This window comes from the organism of the source record quoted next, unplaced genomic scaffold, assembly GCF_019419815.1.
Source record: "Pyrus x bretschneideri cultivar Hongxiangsu unplaced genomic scaffold, Pyrus_bretschneideri_v1 Contig27, whole genome shotgun sequence".
Taxonomy (NCBI): domain Eukaryota; kingdom Viridiplantae; phylum Streptophyta; class Magnoliopsida; order Rosales; family Rosaceae; genus Pyrus; species Pyrus x bretschneideri.
In genome coordinates, this window is record NW_025999579.1 from 5,068,370 (window position 1) to 5,088,084 (window position 19,715).

Sequence of the window (19,715 nt, forward strand, 5' to 3'; positions counted from 1 at the left end):
AGTACTGATTTGTACTAAGATGCTTTTATAAAAAATGGGTATAAAAAAAAGCTGAGCTTAAAAAAAATGTTTTGTAAACACTTAAAAGCAGCTTATTTTCATAGTTTTGGGTGAAAAAAAGCTGAAAACGTTAAACAGCAAAAATGAGCTTATTCTCATAACACAACAAAAGCAGTTTTTTTTATTAAGGCATAACAATACCAAACCAGCTTTAAGTCAAAGGAAAAGAAAATAGTAGCAAGGCCAGGAAAATGAAATTTGCGTTGGAATATACAAATGGAGCAATCTATGGCACACCTCCTAAGGAAAGAACGCCACCTACCTCACAAAGTAGGTTTATATATATACACACAGGCGCAGCAAATATGTACACGCTAACACATTTTCTTTTCCTGGGTAGGACAATGATGCCGGTGAATGAAACCACCTCGTTCTTGCAACTCCTGGCCTTCACACTTGTGGCTATTTTCATCATCCTCATATACAGATGGTACTCCTCCACCACAACCACCAACAAAACCTCATCACCACCTTCTCCGCCGAAGCTCCCTATCATCGGAAACTTTCACCAAATAGGCTTGTACCCTCATCGCTCACTGCAAACATTATCTCAACGCCATGGCCCTCTCATGCTTCTTCACTTCGGACGTGTCCCAGTCCTTGTTGTCTCTTCGGCTCAGGCAGCTCGGGAGATCATGAAAACCCATGACCTCATATTTTCTGATCGACCCAAGTCCACCAACTTTGAGAAGCTTCTCTACAACTACAAAGACGTTGCATCTGCTCCTTATGGTGAGTATTGGAGGCAGGTCAAAAGCGTATGTGTCATAAATCTTTTGAGCAACAAAAGGGTTCGCTCTTTTCGCTTTGTTAGAGAAGAGGAAACCAAAACCTTGATCAGCAACATAATGAAGTCATCACCATCAGTTTTGAATTTAAGCGAAATGTTTGCAAGGCTTACTAATGATGTTGTATGTAGAGTCGCTCTGGGGAGGAAGTACAGTGGTGAAGGTGGGATGAAGTTTGAGGGGCTTTTGAGGGAGTTCACTGAGTTATTGGGAACTACTAACATTGGGGACTATATCCCATGGCTTTCTTGGTTGAGCCGTGTCAACGGTTTGGAAGCCAAGTTCGACAAGGTGGCTAAGAAGTTTGATGACTTTTTAGATAAAGTGGTCCAAGAGCATTTGGATCAAAGTTCAAAGAGTGGAGATGATGGCCAACAGGATTTTGTCGATGTTTTGCTTGCAATTCAGAAAGAAAACTTGGCAGGTTTTCCTATTGAGACAGTTAGTATTAAGGCTCTCATCTTGGTAATCATCTCTCTCTCTCTCTGTGTTTCTGTTAGAAAGCTATTAAATAGACTGATGAGTACATATATTAGATAAATAAACTGCTGAAAAGCCAAAGCTTCAGTGTTAAATCTCAGTGTTACAAGATAAATAGTAAGTCAAATCGGAGAAGTTGTCATGCTCCCGCTGCTATTTTTCCATTAAAACTAACACAATTCTTCCTCTATGTAAGAATATGTATTTCAAATACCTTAATCAATAATATTAACTGTTGCAGGATATGTTTGCTGCTGGCACTGATACCACATATACAGTCCTGGAGTGGGCAATGACTGAGCTTTTAAGGCATCCTAGGGTCATGAAAAAGTTGCAGAATGGGGTAAGAGAAATAGTCCGAAAGGGAGAACACATAACAGAAGATGATTTGATTGAAATGCACTACTTGAAGGCGGTGATGAAGGAGACTCTTCGCTTACATCCACCAGTTCCATTACTAGTGCCCAGGATTGCAGCCCAAGATGTGGAAATAGGTGGTTACAAAATTAAAGCCAAGACACACGTTATGATCAATGCATGGCAAATTGGAAGAGATCCCAAACTATATGAAAAACCAGATGAGTTTGAGCCAGCAAGGTTCTTGAATAGTGAGATAGATTATAAAGGGAATGACTTTCAGTTAATTCCATTTGGTGCTGGTAGGAGGGTCTGTCCGGGAATTCAATTTGCCATGGCTGTCAATGAGATAGCCTTGGCAAATATAGTGCACAAGTTCGACTGGGCGTTACCTGGTGGAGCAAGTGGGGAGGATTTGGACATGACTGAATCTACTGGTTTAACCGCACATAAAAAAGATCCTCTCAGAGCTGTAGCAATTCCATATTTATTTTGAACGATTGAGGCTATAGCGTATATCCTGTATTGAAAAAGTTGATCGAATCATTTGTCTAAGGCTGCTGCCATAGATGTACCATTTGGAAAAAGATAGCTGCATTATCACTGTGAAAATCAAAATTTCGGTGAACATATTAAGTTTGACATGTCGGGCTTATGTGGCATGCATCATTTGTCTCACAAATCCTAGACTTGGCATGTGACTCATTAAAACCGGATAAGTCATCAAGAGAGACGCATGTCAAAGCTTGGCGGAACGGAATTATTTGAATTTAATTTAAATTAAATCAAATATTAATTGGTGGAGTCAAATCACAAATCAAACCACAAATCAAGGCTTGGTTCTTTCGTCAATTAATCAAGCCCGTAATCAGGGCCAAATCCATCCGTTGCCATGATTTGGAGAGAAGGCTCCAAAACAAAGAAGGGGCTAGAAATCTCACACCCAGATGCTGAAGCTCTGAAGCTTCAAAACCCCCAAATTCCCAAACACTTAGAAGCTTCAGAAAGTTCTCTGCATTCTTTGCCACGCTTGTGAAGAACCACCAAACATCCCTCCATGTGCTAGTTCCTCCATTGCCAAGAGCCAAAACCTCACGGCATCCATTCATTCAAGATCAAGTCATTGCGACTCTTGAATCAATAACACATACACCTTACAGCTTCGGAGATCGAATTAGAGGATTCAAGTTTTGTAAACAGAGATTGTGATCCTAAACTTAGAAATTCATAAATCCAATTTATTACTCTGTACATGTATTCTTGTGTTATTTCTCGGAGAAAATTTGTGTTTACGGTCACACAAATTCATTTAAAGTAAGGAAGATAATTTAGACACGGTTAGGATTTCATTTCATTTACCGTAAAAGTCAAAGAAACATAGGTCCAAAAACAAAAAGTAAAGAAGAAATCAATGCTTATGCTCAGTTAATTGTGCTTAAAACTTGTAGATAATGAAAGTTGAGGATTTACCATAAAAGCAATGAGTGATATGGAAAATATGTATCCTAATTTCTTATAAGCACATGTAATATCTATTAACTTTCCAATGTCGGACAAGGAAAGTTTATGAAATTCACTTAACCTGAGAATATTTTGTGTTATGTGTTTGTTCTTGAATTAGAACCGAAGGTACCTACTACCTAAACTGCTCTGAAAGGTACGAGTTCACATTGGTGTAACCATATACACCTTTGAATAGTTTTTTATTCATCAAACTATAGTATTAGCACTACTTCGATCTACGAAGAGTAATGCTATAATTACAACATTTTTATCCCGAAAATGTAAAATTGTTGGAGTAGCTAGGTAATCTCTTGAAGAAAACAAAAATCAAAAGTTAAAGGGTAAATTACACTGTACCCCCTCAGGTTTGGGGTTTATTACAATTGCATACAACATCTGAAAAACATTTCACTTTCATACCTCACCTACTATTTTATTTCAATATAGTACCTCTGTTACATTTTTCATCCACTGATCCGTTAAGAGCTGACGTGGCTGCCAAATTTGTGCCACGTGGCAAAATGTTTTATTTATTCATTTAAAATATTATAATATTTTACCCTATTTTTTTTTTAAAAAAAAAAAAAAACCCATCTTCATCCCTAGCCTTTCCCTTTCCCTGCAACCATAACACCCATGCAACCCCCAAACAACCCTTCTTCCCTTCTCTTTCCACGGCCGACGCCCCTGCAAACCCCCCACACCATCGTGAACTAGTCGGCAACCCATCTTCCCCTACCTTCTTCCCCTCCCTTTCCTCTCTCCAAGCTCTGCGACTCCTGTAAGATCTCCCTCTCCTGATTCATTCTTTGCCTGCCCTACAACGCCATGATCCATGAACGCATCTGGATGTGTGACACCATGAATTCATGCAATACCAGCCTACATCTTCTTCTCCCCAGCTTCTTCTCCAGTAACTCCACAACGTCTGCAAGCTTCCCAACGCGGATTTTAGAAACCCCTGCACCATAATAAAACCTAGATCTCAAAACCAATAAAATGACCGAATAATTGCGGACGAGGAAGGGGAAAACCATTAACCAATTCGAGCTTTGCACCTGATCTTGGGTCTTTAAGCGGCTTCTCCGAACAAACAATTTGAGCTCAGCGACGGTAGGAAAGCCGGATGGTGACCAGACAAGGCTTTTTTTATCTCTCTCACTCAATCCCTGCTCCATCTGATTAGATGACGAAGCTGACACCACTTCCTCATGCTTTTCGATTCTCAAAATCCACGGCTCGCCTCAAATTTTGGCCTCGCCGTCGTGCACTACGTTTCGTCGATCCCCCGTGCCTATATGTTGGAGTGGAACGAGCCAGTGTTGTGCTCAAAGGTCGACGATGGCCACAAACCACTATGGACAAAGACTCCAAGCCTTCAATTCCTGTCCGCAGTTGGGGAAAGTGACAGAGAGGGAGAAGTTGAGGTTTTGGTGGTGAAGGGAGGGGATGAAGGTCGGGGAGGTGAAGAGGGAGGAGAGGGAGAAGGTGGGGGGTTATGGGGGAGGTGGGGGTGGGGGTGGGGGTGGGGGTGGGGTGGGGGTTGCGGGGGAGGTGGGTCGGGGGAAGTTGGGTTTTTTTTAATTTATTTTTTATTTTTAATAAATAAGGTAAATTATTATAATATTTTAAACAAATAAAAAAATATTTGCCACGTGGCATACATTTGGCCGCCACGTCAACTCTTAACGGATCAATGAATAGAAAATGTAATGGAGGTACTATATTGAAATAAAATAGTAAGTGAAGTATGAAAGTTTTCTGTTTTGAAAATGTTGTATGCGATTGTAATAGATTCTAAATCTTCTTACCCAAAGTTAAATTAGTGTTTGTTTCTTTATCTGACAAGAATCTGCAGGCCTGCTCTTGACCATGGTGACCCAGGAAGATTTTGTTAGTGTTCCGAAATATCCTTGAATTGACGTGCTGGGAAAAAAAAACAAAATTGACTCATGACTTGTATGTGGATCCAAATTTGTCCTAACTAATCAAAGAAAGTAGCAAAAAGTTGTCTATAATTTTTTAGTTTTTTGTGGGTTAAGACTATGTGTGCGCACGTAGATGATAATGTTCTTTCAAACTATATTTCTCCTGCAACTAGTGTTAAAAAAAGGAGGTACGCGAATATCCAACATAACTTTTGAACTGTATTCGGCAGATTTTTGCCGAATAGGTAGGAAAACTCAAAACAAAAGCATCAGTATTCGGAAACGATCAACCGAACACAAGGTAACAGTTCAACAGACCGAACATCAATGACCTATTCGGCACAAAATTTTGTCCGACAACGTAAGGACTTTCAAAACCAGCAGTCTTCTGAGAAACAGAAATTAGACTTTGACGTAAACATAATAAGGATCGTAGTGTAATAGCTTCACCTATTGTGGACGAAGTTACAGTCTGTTTTAAGATACGAATTCTCAACGGTGTAACCACATACACCTTCAAATAGTTTCTCTAATCAAACTACATGATTAGTAGTCGTTCCATTTTTAGTTTGGAAGGCTGGGCGTGTGAAGATGTCGATGATATCTACTTTGGAGTCCCAAAGATGGAGATTCGTAAGATCATGAAATCTGAAACCTACTTAGAGTTGTATGTTTACAAATCCAAGCAAAACTGAAAGTCCTACGTTTCATAAAATTCATCGATGTCTGATTTTTCTACAATCTTGTGAGACAAATAATGGAGTTACAAGGTCAATGCCAGCAAGTTGGAAAAGTTTTGATGTTCCTATTGTCTTAGAAATGACGTGGTTAAGAAAAATCAATGAAAGCTACAACCTACGCATTTACCGGGCTGTGATAACGTACGCACTCTTCGACTTTACGTTGATTCCTTATGTGATTATCCTATCCGCTCAGTACTTAGAATTCAGATCTTTATTTGAACAACACTTATCAGAGATTCAGATAGAAGATTAAGATGCTAAGATATCTTCTACAAATGCTAGAACTGCATGAAACCTCTAACTTTTTGCAACCTTTTTCCTTCACGCCTGTGACCATTTTCCTATTCCTCCTATACAAATGATCCTCTGCCCGGGAATTCAGTTTGCAATACCTGTTAATGAGATTGGTCCGGCAAATATCGTGCACAAGTTCAATTGGGCATTGCCCGGTGGAGCAAGTGGGTGTTAAAGAAATCAACCCCATCTCATTAAAGGACCTACACAAATCTAGAATAAAGAATTCTAGAACATTCACTAAGGTTGGTTAGCTAGATTATCCAAGTTAAAGTAGTACTTTGTAGAAATGACTAGAATGTTGTTTTTAAGTTGGTGGAAGAGTCTAGAAGAATGGTGAGGTTTCCACCAACATGCAAGGTTAGTGTAGATAATTCTAGCTTAGGAAGTTAGTGGAATTATCTAGATATCTCTAGCATGGTGTGTCCATGCTTCTCCATGGTTCCATCCATGCCTATAAAAAGAGAAGGCATCCACACCATTTGTATCAACAAATCAACAAGCAACCAATCAATCAAGAAGATCTAAGTAAGAGAGTGGGAAGCCTTGTAAGTAGTCTTGTAAGAGTGTGAGTGCTCTAGAGTTTGTCTCTAAAAAGTAAGTGAGTGTCATTGCTTCTAAGAGTGTCCTTTGAGAGTGTTGTAATATTTGTTTGTGTAATACAAGTAATTTGTTTACTTGTATTGTCTCTCTAACACTTGTGTTAGAGTTGTGTACTCTAAGTTTTTTTTTTTCCCCAACAGTGGGGAGGGTTTAGACATGACTGAATCCAGTGTATCCCCTCGAAGCTGTTGCTATTCCATATTCCTAACTGTCTATGTACATGTAATGGCCTTCGTATTTCATGTCTAAGGCTCTAAGCCTACTACCGTCGCCTATTATGTTAGCGTTGTCTGCCGCTATTGCCAAAATAACATAGCACAACATGCAGTGCTAAATATTATGCATGTGAATGTAAGTTTCTTGACTGTGTTTTGCTTTGGGAATTTTAACTCAGGGTATTTCCTAGAAGGGTTTGTTATCCATGGCCGTTCGTTTTGCCTAAAAGCCAAGTTCAATCATATGTTCATGAGAACATCACAACAGGAAAAGGACAGCTTTGTTATCTCATGGACTAGAGTAGAGTGGGGAAGATAATCTAGGTAGGGACCGTAGGGTTAGGTTTTGAGTGCTTTCATCAGAAGATTGCGGGGTACCAGCAGTAACAATAATGGTATACCTTTCCTAAATTTTAGAGAGAGTAAAACTCAAAACCAAAGCCAGCAAAACCGCCTAGCTCTTGGTCGATTGGTATTTCTCTTCCCAACGTTGGAAGAAGTCCCCAGTTGGAATCTCTCATATCCTGTAGATTGAAAAACGAAACAGTAAAAGAAACACTAAAGAGGGGGAAACACCTGCACAATCTTCCTTTTGCTGAATAAAAGTGTTGCATTTGTAAATGAAAATGGTGTAACAGAAAGAGTTTAAGAAACCACTTACAGTTTATGTGTAAGAGGGAAAGCTCCCTTGTTGACACAAATTGACTGCACCAAGGGTGGGACGAACATCACACTGTATTCATTATTCCGAACCTTGATTGTCATCTCGTGTGCACCAAGTGTCTCTACCAGAAAGGACAATTAATGGACTAAGAACTTTGAACGAGCATTGTAAAACAAGTCTTCGAACATATAGACAGAACGTGCACTAGTGCACACCAAATGTATTTATTCTGATGTGACTATATCGATGAACGTTGAATCATTCAATTCTCACACTATCACGGAAGCCAGTATTTCCTGAGAGCAGTTACCCTGTGGAATATTTTGTTTCCCCGTTACTATTCCATATGTGTGTGGACTAGATTAATAATAGTTCAGCAAACTTCTCTGTAAGATCCCATATCGTCCATAGGAGTAGATCCTGTAAGCCTTTTATGTATGTTCCCATGTCTACCTAGCACGAGGCATTTTGAGAGCTCATTGGCTTTGGATTCCATAGGAACTCCAAAGTTAAGCGAGTAGCGCGCGAGAGCAATCCCATGATGGATAACCCACTGGGAAGTTCTCGTATGAGTTCCTAGAAACAAAATTGTGAAGACATGGTTAGGGTCCAAAGCGGACAATATCGTGTTACGGTGGAGTCGAGCCTTGGATGTGGTGGGGCTCCAGGCCAGGATGTGACAATTTGGTATCAGAGCCAATCCCTGACCAGATGTGTGCCGATGAGAACATCGGGTTCCTAAAGGGTGTGGATTGTAAGATTCCACATCGCCCATGAGAGTGGATCCTGTAAGCCTTATATGTATATTCTCATCTCTACCTATTCTCATCTCTAGCATGAGACCTTTTGGGAGCTCACTAGCTTCGGGTTCCATGGGAACTCCAAAGTTAAGCGAGTAGCGCGAGAGCAATCCCATGATGGGTGACCCATTGAGAAGTTTTCGTGTGAGTTCCCAGAAACAAAACCGTGAAGGCGTAGTCGGAACCCAAAAAAAGGATAATATCATGCTATGGTGGAGTCGAGCCTGAAATGTGGTGAGGCCGGGATGTGACATTCCCTATCTGCCACTTACTTTCAGGACCACATTGTATCATCATCCGTAACTATCACTGCCAAACAGAAAAGAAGATAAGGATTTTTATGGCATATTTGTTAGAAAACAAGGTGGAAAATCTGAATGGTACAAAATAATTGAGGTGGCTTCCTTGCCGACTGATGACTACTAGGTGCCAGTGCCACCAAAAGCAAGTCTCAGTCTATTTAAATTGATTGCAACAGGGGAGCCATACCAGAAGCCAAAGAAAAACTCCGAGGCACTGAATTTTGGTTACCAATGGCTCTTCTTCAATTGCTAAAGGAACCCTCTTTGGTTCTTGCATTCAGTTTCCTCGTATTGTTGCTCAAGTTTTTCTTTAAGGATAAGTCAGGGAAAAGAAAACTCAAACTTCCACCAAGCCCTCCGAAGCTGCCTGTCATTGGTAACCTTCACCAGCTCAGAAACAAACCTCACATATCTCTTCGCGGCTTGGCAGAGAAGTACGGTCCACTGATTTACTTACAACTTGGTGAGATCCCAACTGTGGTGGTTTCATCGGCTAGAGTAGCCAAGGAAGTACTGAAAACCCATGACCTTGCGCTATCAAGCCGTCCACAAATCTTTTCTGCCAAACACCTCTTCTATAATTGCACAGATGTTGTCTTCTCCCCTTACAGCGCCTATTGGAGGCATATCCGTAAGATTTGCATACTTGAGCTACTAAGTGTCAAACGTGTGCAATCTTATAGCCATGTTAGAGAAGAAGAAGTTGCTCGTCTGGTTTGTCGGGTTGCAGAGTCTTATCCCGGCACCACCAATCTGACCAAGATACTTGGACTGTATGCAAATGATGTTCTCTGTCGAGTAGCATTTGGAAGGGGTTTTTCAGAAGGTGGAGACTATGATCGGCATGGGTTCCAAAAGATGCTTGAGGAATACCAGAAACGTTTGAACCAGAAAGATTCATAGGTAGCACTATAGACTTCAAGGGGCAGGATTATGAGCTTTTACCTTTTGGGGCTGGTAGAAGAGGTTGTCCAGCTATTACGTTCGGAACAGCAACCATTGAGCTTGCTCTAGCTCAACTTTTGCATAGCTTTGATTGGGAGCTTCCTCCGGGTACTACCGATAAAGATTTGGACCTGGCAGAAGTTTTTGGTATCACAATGCACAGGATAGACAATCTGATTGTTGTCGCCAGACCACGGTTTCTCTGAGTCAAGAAATCATCAATAAGCAACCTGATAATCTATGTATCATCGAACTGCATCTGATTTCATATAAAAGACGAGAAGATTCACGCATTGTCCTTAGCCAATATCTCAGATGCAGACTCCAAAAGTAAATGGAATAAATTATACTTCCCTTTTTTCTCTGTGAGATATGATTTTCCTTCCCGTTTTCCCCTCCTTTACCCTGATTGGTGTCTAAATGCAATGTCATGGTCGGTTTCAAAGAACAACTATAATTTCATAGCCCCACAAGGGGAAAATCAAAATCTACATAGTAAATGGTTCCATAATTTATGCAGTTGGGAGGACAGCTTTAAAGGCAATGCAAGGAAGAACAAGATGATTCCCTGCTTGCCGCGGCATGCGTAAGAATTTATTCAAGTTCTGTGCAATATATATTGATTCATAAAAGAAAATAACGAATAGCAGAATTCACAGGATGTATACATTGCCAGGCCATAAAACCTTTACGAGAGTTAAAACAACTAGTACTAGACTAGAACTTGTTTTGCAAGGCATAACTGCCCGACAAAATTTGCTGGCTCAGTCACTGCTCTACTTCTCATACAGAACACACACAGGGTAGATCATGAATAGATCGACTTCATTGAAAAGCGTGGAATACAATCTTCTTTCTGAGGCACTGTGGCTTCCAAAATTGTTATCCTCGGCAAATCTGTTATCTACGGTGAACCAGTACTGCAAAATGTTGTATCTTGATATACAATCAAGTACTTCAAGTACATGTGTTTAACCTGAAGATAACGTCCTAATTGCTGAGCACCAAGAAATAAGGCATCAGCAAGGAGAATGACTCCGACCTGTGCCTAAAAATCATTCAAATTGAGATTAGGACCTTGAAAATTAGGTGACTAAAAAGCAGGCCATTTTAGTAAACACGTTAAAGGGAATAAGTACCAGTCGGGCAGAGAACACTAATACGTGCTGCAGCTCTTTGCTGATCTGTCCAACTGTGGACTGGGGATTGGGAAATAAATCTGTATAAGAACTGTCTTCAAATTGTATTTTAATATGCATCACTACAACGTAGTTACCAATTATAACGAAAAGCGAGCAAGACCAATAACTACAAAGTTTTAGCTCATCATATGTAGTGATCTTCAACAATTTGAAAACTTACATATATATATATATATATATATATGTAAGCTTTTTAGCAATTAGCATTTTATTTTTGTTTTCATTTGGATGATGGATGATCCTAAAATAGTACAATGGGATGACCTAATTAGCATTTTATTTTTGTTTTCATTTGCTTTCTTTCATTCATTATCATATACGAGTTTTATAGTACATTATTAACAAGAGTCCTATATGAGGTAAATTACAAAGAGAACATTCTTGGATAATGACAAATTACATTGCACTAATGACAAATTACATTGCACTAAGGACCTGTTAACAACCACCCTCCAATGTTGGGGGAAAAAACTTAGAGTACACAACTCTAACACAAGTGTTGGAGAGACAATACAAGTAAACAAATTACTTGTATTACACAAACAAAATATTACAACACAAACTATCAAGGACACTCTTGGAAAGCTATGACACTCACTCACTTTCTAGAGACAAACTCTAGAGCACTCACACTCTTACAAGACTACTTACAAGGCTTCCCACTCTCTTACAACTCCTTAATTGATTGGTTGCTTGTTGATTTGTTGATACAAATGGTGTGGATGTCTTCTCCTTTTATAGGCATGGATGGAACCTTGGAGAAGCATGGACACACCATGCTAGAGATATCTAGATAATTCCACTAACTTCCTAAGTTAGAATTATCTACACTAATCTTGCATGTTGGTGGCAACCTCACCATTCTTCTAGACTCTTCCACCAACTTAAGAAGCAACATTCTAATCATTTCTACAAATTACTACTTTAACTTGGATAATCTGGCTAACCAACCTTAGTGAATGTTCTAGAATTCTTTATTCTAGAATTGTGTAGGTCCTTTAATGAGATGGGGTTGATTTCTTTAACATCCAACCCCACCCCGCCTAACCACCCGCCGCAAACTTTGCATCGTCGGATGTACAAGCTTGGAACGCAGCTGCACACTCCGCGCAAGCCTTTTGTCTATAACTATCTGCCTATCCCTTTCCAACTGAGTTCGATAGCAATTTGAAAACCTACAAATACGAATGTAAGCTTTTGTAGTGCAGTATTCTAAATTGGCTGCAACAATTCAACCAAAGTTGCATATTACGTGACTTTTATTTCCTGTTACTGACGGCATATTTTAGACGAAGAACTGTAAAGTTTTAGCTCATTATATTGATCCAGTGATCATCAACAATTTGAAAATTTATGTCTTGCAAATGTCCTCTACATCGCCTTTTATTCTTTTTGTTATGATTATTTCAAAGAAAATAAAAGATGACATAGAAACCAATAACTAAGTAAGTCAAAGGAAAAGAAAATAGAAGCAAGGCAAGGAAAATGAAATTTGCGTTGGAATAGACAAATATGAACGTAAGCTTTTCTAGTGCGGTATTCTAGATTGGCTGCAACAATTCAGCCAAATTTGCTATTCCGTGACTCTTATTTCCTCTTACAGATGACATATTTTAGACGAAACTATAAAGTTTTAGCTCATTATATCGATCCAGTGGCCATCAACAATTTGAAAACATATGTCTTACAGATGTCCTATACATCGCCTTGTATTCCTTTTGTTATGATTATTTCCTCTTCGATGAACGTTGAATCATTCAAATCTCACACTATCATAGAAGCCAGTATTTCCTGAGAGAAGCTGTCCTGTGGAATACCTCGTTTCCATAGGATAATGATGTGTGTGGTAATTAGTATGCGCGTGCACTGAGATTATGATAGGCACTAACTGCAACGTCACCGCTAAAGGCATGCTTATGAATCCACATGTGACATACCAAATAAATATCAAAGATCTTTTAAATTCTTTCTGTGGAGCTCAAATATAGTTCTGCATGTTTCTCTGTCAATTATTTTCAGGACCACAGCGTGTTAGCATCCTTTACTATAACTGCCAAACAGAAAAGAAGATAAGGAATTTTTTGCCATATTCGTTAGAAAACAAGGTGGAAAATGTGATGAGTGGTAGGTCCCAGTGCCACCAAAAGCAAGTCTCAGACCTGGTTGGTACTGAGGTGATTCTGAAAAAAGCTGCTATCAAAAAAAGCTGGGAGTTGTTTTTGTATTTGGTAAACACTCAGCTTCAGCTTTTTTTCACAGTTTTGGATGAAAAAAAGCCAAAAACAAGAAGCTGCAAAACCTAGCTTTGAAAAATCGGTTTTTTTTCACATCTGTTTTACATAAAAGTTTACCAAACACTCTAATACTGCTTTTTTTTTTCAAAAGCACTTTTACAAAAAAGTTTACCAAACACTCTGCTGCTTTATTTCACAGCTGCTTATTCTCACAGCACAGCAGAAGCAGCTTTTTTTTCAAAGCACAGCAATACCAAACCAGCCCTCAGTATATTTAAATTGATTACGGCAAGAGGGGAGCCATACCAGAAACTAAGAAAAACTCCGAGGCACTGAATTTTGGTTTCCAATGGCTCTTCTTCATTTGGTAAAGGAACCGTCTTTGCTACTTGGATTCAGTTTCCTCATATTGTTGCTCAAGTTTATCTTTAAGGATAAGTCAGGGAAAAGAAAACTCAAACTTCCACCAAGCCCTCCGAAGCTGCCTGTCATCGGTAACCTTCACCTGCTCAGAAACAAACCTCACATATCTCTTCGCAGCTTGGCAGAGAAGTATGGTCCACTAATTTACTTACAACTTGGTGAGATCCCAACTGTGGTGGTTTCATCGGCTAGAGTAGCCAAGGAAGTACTGAAAACCCATGACCTTGCACTATCAAGCCGTCCACAAATCTTTTCTGCCAAACACCTCTTCTATAATTGCACAGATATTGCCTTCTCCCCTTACAGCGCTTATTGGAGGCATATCCGTAAGATTTGCGTACTTGAGCTACTAAGTGCCAAACGTGTGCAATCTTATAGCCATGTTAGAGAAGAAGAAGTTGCTCGTCTGGTTTGTCGGGTTGCAGAGTCTTATCCCGGCACCACCAATCTGACCAAGATACTTGGATTGTATGCAAATGATGTTCTCTGTCGAGTAGCATTTGGACGGGGTTTTTCAGAAGGTGGAGACTATGATCGGCATGGGTTCCAAAAGATGCTCGAGGAATACCAGGAATTGCTTGGAGGATTTTCTATTGGAGATTTCTTCCCTTCCATGGAGTTTATACACAGCTTAACAGGAATGAAATCGAGACTTAAAGAGACCTTCCGGCGCTTTGATGAACTTTTCGACCAGATGGTGACTGATCATCTCAATCCCAATAGAGAAAAAGAGAAGCACAAGGATCTCGTGGATGTTTTACTTGACGTACAGAAGAGCGATTCTGCTGAAATACCTCTCACCATGGATAATGTCAAGGCTATTATCTTGGTCAGTGTAGACTCATGGATGCTTAAATGTATATGATCAATAGCCGAGATATCCCTTATTACTTTAAATATGAATTTCTCTTAGCTGTTTGCAAAGAAACTAACAATACGAGGTGAACTGCTGCTGCTGCAGGACATGTTTGCTGCAGGAACTGACACAACTTTCATCACCCTCGATTGGGGAATGACAGAGCTTTTGATGAACCCCAAAGTACTGGGAAGAGCGCAAGCAGAAGTACGAGGAGTTGTCGGAGAAAGAAGAGTCGTGTTAGAGAGTGATCTGCCTCAGCTGGACTACCTGAAAGCTGTCATCAAAGAGATATTTAGATTGCATCCACCTGCTCCAGTACTAGTCCCTAGAGAATCCATGGAAGATGTAAGCATTGATGGGTATGATATTCCAGCCAAAACAAGAATTTTTGTCAATGCCTGGGCAATAGGGAGGGACCCGGAATCTTGGGAAAATCCAGAAACGTTTGAACCAGAAAGATTCATGGGTAGCACTATAGACTTCAAGGGGCAGCATTATGAGCTTTTACCTTTCGGGGCTGGTAGAAGAGTTTGTCCAGGTATTACGTTCGGAACAGCAACCACGGAGCTTGCTCTAGCTCAACTTCTGCATAGCTTTGATTGGGAGCTTCCTCCAGGTACTACATCTAAAGATTTGGACCCGGCAGAAGTTTTTGGTATCACAATGCACAGGATAGCCGATCTGATTCTTGTCGCCAGACCACGGTTTCCCTGAGACAAGAAATCATCAATAAGCCACATGATAATCTATGTATCATCGAACTGCATCTGATTTCATATAAAAGACGAGAAGATTCACGCATTGTCCTTGGCCAATATCTCAGATGGAGACTCCTAAAGTAAATGGAATAAATTGTACTTACCTTTTTTCTCTATGATATATGATTTTCCTTCCCGTTTTCCCCTCCTTTACCCTGATTGGTGTCTAAATGCAATGTCAAGGTCGGTTTCAAAGAACAACTATAATTTCATAGCTCCACAAGGGCAAAATCAAAATCTACATAGTAAATGGTTCCATAATTTATGCAGTTGGGAGCACAGCTTTAAAGGCAATGCAAGGAAGAACAAGATGATTCCCTGCTTGCCGCGGCATGCTTAAGAATTTATTCAAGTTCTGTGCAACATATATTGATTCATAAAAGAAAATAATGAATAGCAGAATTCACAGAACGTATACATTGCTAGGCCATAAAACCTTTACGAGAGTTAAAACAACTAGTACTAGACTAGAACTTGTTTGGCAAGGCATCACTGCCCGACAAAATTTGCTGGCTCAGTCACTGCTCTACTTCTGATACAGAACACACACAGGGTAAATCATGAATAGATCCACTTCATTGAAAAGCGTGGAACACTAATGAGAACGGAGTGATATATGGTTGATATGGAGGATACAATCTTCATTCTGAGGCAAATCTGTTATCTATGGTGAACCAGTACTGCAAAATGTTGTATCTTGATATACAATCAAGTACTTCAAGTACATGTGTTTAACCTCAGAGTGATCGTATATCCTGAAGATAACGTCCTAATTGCTGAGCACCAGGAAATAAGGCATCGGCAAGGAGAATGACTCCGACCTGTGCCTAAAAAATCATTCAAATTGAGATTAGGTGCTTGAAAGTTAGGTGACTAAAAAGCAGGCCATTTTAGCAAACACATTAAAGGGAATAAGTACCAGCCGGGCAGAGAACACTAATCGGCAACTCCAATTTTCTTTGGCAGCTGCAGCTCTTTGCTGATCTGTCCAACTGTGGATTGGGGATTGGGAAATAAATCTGTATAAGAACTGTCTTCAAATTGCATTTTAATGTGCATCACTACAACGTAGTTACCAATTATAACGAAAAGCGAGCGAGACCAGATAGTTACCCAAGGAATTCTAAAAGCCCACCAATTCCAGCAAACTTAAATGGCAGAGGGCCTTCTCTGGCAAGATCCTGCTCCCACATAAGATGAGACTCACTACATCAACAGACTTTTTCAGTTTGGTTCACAACAAAAGCACCGAAAAAGAAAATATACGTAGAAATAAAAATACAAAAAAGAATATCTAAACACTGAAACCACGACTACCTCTTCTTCAGCAGCCTCTACGCCTCCTTGAACCCAGAAAAGGTTTTTCTGACATACCTGTTATAAGACAATATTTTCAAATTTAGCCTCCAAAAACAAATTATACAACCTCCAAAAACAAAATAGTTGAACTAAAACAATTTTACCTTCTTTTCTCAAATTCCCATTAAGTAGCTCACTTAAACACAATTACACAAAAAGTCGTTTTGTTTTTCGGTCTTCGAATTTCGTAGGAATCGAGCACCATACCAGAGCTTCCCATCTCTTTTTGGCAGCAGCCACATCCCTCATTTGCTTCAACTCGTAATCTTCACTGTCACCCTGCATCCGAGTGGCAGTACTCCTCCGATGATCAACATCAACAACAAGAACAATCCACATTAGAAAACACGAAAAACATTAAAATAAAACAAACCTAATAATTACAACATGAAAAAAAGTGAAGAATTACATACAAAGTGGTAAGTTAACATCAAGAAAAAGAACCCACATTATAAAATTACAATAAACCCAACAACTAGAACATGAAAAAGGTGGAGAATTTACATACAAAATGGTAACTTCAGCAAGAGGGTGTTGGTAGAGTTGATGAGATTATGACTGCATAGGATTATGACAAGTGTCTATGTATTATTGGTAGTGGTCTTAGATAGTTAGTAGAGAGGTGTTTTACTAATGTATAAATACTAATAGTTGTAATTATTCTACACAGGTTGAATGAAAGAGAATATTCAGTTTTAGCAAACTTTCCCTCTTTAATTTCTCTCTCTTGTTTACTTAGCTCTCAATTACATTGTTGTCATGGTATCTTCGCCGAGAGTGGCTCATGCCTCCGATTGACGATCCTTTATGTTTTCGCTACTCATCTCCATTTGTGATCTGTGTTCGGTGACATCTCCGGTCATCAGTTTTTCGTCTTCTCCGGTTGTGTATTGGATTTTTGTTTTTTCATACTGGATTGTCAGTGATTTATTGATAGTTTTTTCGTTGGTTGAATTGCTGAGTTCTTGATCGCCTTCGTGCATTAGGTTTTGTTGATTCTTTCGTTTCTTTCTGCTCAGCGTGTTTGATTTGTGCATTATTTATGATTCTCTGAAATCTGTAACCCTAAGATTTAGGGGTTTCTTGTTTCGTATGCACAAGATTGTTGATTTCTGCAATTATTGGCTTGTCGTTGTTGTTGGTGGTTTCAATTGTGTTTGTGCGTTGATCTTAAGTATTAAAATTGTTTCAAGATTGTTTCAGTTTTACATACAAATCCCAAAATTGCTAAGCACCGGTCAACTTCATACATTCAAGGATCCACTAAGGGGTTCATGCTGAGGCACCCCTGCCAAAGCACAAGAGTTTCCCTCCAACCAGGAGGCCAATCAAAGCACAACACATGTCAACCTCAGAATAAAGCTCATAAAGTCCCACATCGACCACGGATAAAAGTTGGATGCTCTCCTCTACTATAAACGAAGACCATTCTCCTACAATGAATCCCTAATGTCATTATTGTACTTAAACTAGTTATTAGAACTCACTAACGATCATTATGCTTGCACCTATATATTTTTGTAAACCCTTCACTATTAATGAGAACTCCTCTACGCCATGGACATAGCCAAACTTAGGATGAACCACGTGCATCTTGTGTTTGCTTCCCTATTTCTATCTCTTTACATATTTATCCTCACTAGTGACCGGAGCAATCGAGCGAAGGTTACAAACTTGACACTTTACATTGTTCCAAAGTCTTCACTAATTTTGTGCAACAACAAAACTCATTGTTCCGATCTGTGGTGGTGTGTTTGTCAAATTCTAAAGTCAGCTACACGTTATCTCATGGGTTTGACTAAATTGGGGATGATAACTTCGATTAAAGTGCTAGTTAGTTAATGTATTTTTTTTTCTTAAAACTTTAGAGACCAGCTGATATGATGGTTGAACCACAAATCTGTTCTTATTTCTAGCATAATAGTTGAATTACAGTTTCAGCTGCAAATCGGATACATGAATGTGTTTACTTACTCGAGGATTTAAAGATGGAAAGATTAAAAGTTTAATAAGGTATGGTTAATGATACGCCCGACCCTGATATCCTCCAAACACTAGGGTAAGCATGTGCGGTCGACACCTGAAGGTAACGAAGCCATAATAAGATACATGAGAACAATGAATATAAATAAAATATTATAAATTAAAAAAAAATGAATATGCAATTGAGAAACATGTTCAGAGCATACAACTAAACCAAGAGACTAGAAAGGAAATACTATAAAATTTGAAAGAATAAAGGAATGGGTCCTACACCAACAGGATTTGAAGATGCTGATGCGGGAGTGCCTTGTCGCGGGGATTGTACGCCTCGAATCTAAGTCCTGAGGGGGTGCAAAATAAAACATGATTGGACCAAATTGATATATAAGTAATACTGAAACAGTTATTCAACAATGTACTAACCCCCAAAGTTTATTAAAACTCCATAGTATAGTATGTAATAGGTTTTCCGAAAACCCTAGCATGCCATAAAACCTTTCAATAAAATATATATTGTATATAGTGTGCTAGATAGTGGCATCAGTATCACCCGAAGGCAGGTCATTCACTTGTAGGTAGATCATACGCTCGTAGGCAGAACATACGCCTGTAGGTAGGACATTCCGCCCGGCACTACATCTCCCGTGCCGAAGCCAATATAAGTATCTTTCGGTCGAAACCACCAACCTACGCCCGGCTAAAGCCATATATAAGTATCATCACCCGTAGGCAAAACAATGACCACTAGATAAGCACAAAAATCATTGAACATAATCTTTCCAAAGTATATGTATATATCTCTACAGAGCTTAATAGCTCAAACATCATATCTTAAAACATATTCATAGTATATAGTCATCCATCATATATACTATAAAGAACGTAAAATTTGATAAAGTATGGTATTCCAAAATATTCTCAGTGAAGCATGATATCTCATAAAGTGTAAATCTATTTTACTCATAAACATTTCATAAAACATAATCACTAAATCATGTTTTTCATGTATACACTTCTAATAGTAAAATATGCAATTTAGAAGGAGTCCACTTACAGGTATTCTGCCGTCGAAGAGATGTGCAAACAAGAAAGGATGGAAACGCCCTAAACAATTGCACCTAAACACATAAAGATACCAATTAATAAAACTCTACCATAATGATTGAATTTCAAAAAAACATACATCATAAACGGATGCAGGATGTCGAAATTAGC

General features: G+C 39.2%; 3 protein-coding genes across 10 annotated transcripts; 2 read left to right on the forward strand and 1 right to left on the reverse strand.

Annotated features, from left to right (window-relative positions):
• The first annotated feature begins 266 nt into the window (after positions 1-266).
• Positions 267-2,196, forward strand: LOC125478878 (cytochrome P450 736A117-like). Its single transcript, XM_048587605.1, has 2 exons — positions 267-1,313; positions 1,570-2,196. Exons 1-2 carry the CDS (start codon positions 366-368, stop codon positions 2,179-2,181), a joined length of 1,560 nt encoding a protein of 519 aa, XP_048443562.1. The 5' UTR covers positions 267-365; the 3' UTR covers positions 2,182-2,196.
• Positions 2,197-8,905: 6,709 nt separating this feature from the next.
• LOC125478964 (cytochrome P450 71AP13) lies at positions 8,906-15,311 on the forward strand. The gene is made up of 3 exons (XM_048587889.1): positions 8,906-9,595; positions 14,095-14,370; positions 14,503-15,311. The coding sequence occupies exons 1-3, from the start codon at positions 8,969-8,971 to the stop codon at positions 15,112-15,114; spliced, it is 1,515 nt and encodes a 504-aa protein (XP_048443846.1). The 5' UTR covers positions 8,906-8,968; the 3' UTR covers positions 15,115-15,311.
• LOC125478965 (rhodanese-like domain-containing protein 11, chloroplastic) lies at positions 14,532-19,332 on the reverse strand. Of its 8 annotated transcripts, XR_007259721.1 has the most exons (9): positions 18,772-19,331; positions 16,725-18,597; positions 16,476-16,532; positions 16,272-16,364; positions 16,078-16,150; positions 15,795-15,985; positions 15,263-15,324; positions 14,909-15,110; positions 14,532-14,674 (listed from the first exon to the last, which is right to left on the reverse strand). XR_007259721.1 is itself a non-coding variant. In XM_048587890.1 (7 exons), exons 2-6 carry the CDS (start codon positions 16,854-16,856, stop codon positions 15,896-15,898), a joined length of 420 nt encoding a protein of 139 aa, XP_048443847.1. In that variant the 5' UTR covers positions 16,857-18,597; positions 18,772-19,328; the 3' UTR covers positions 14,977-15,110; position 15,895. The 8 variants fall into 8 exon arrangements, 1 of the variants encoding a protein (XP_048443847.1); XR_007259726.1 differs by lacking the exon at positions 15,263-15,324 and having other exon boundaries at positions 15,895-15,985; positions 16,622-18,597; positions 18,772-19,332; XR_007259724.1 differs by lacking the exon at positions 15,263-15,324 and having other exon boundaries at positions 15,895-15,985; positions 16,078-16,188; positions 16,272-16,339.
• Positions 19,333-19,715: the final 383 nt, after the last annotated feature.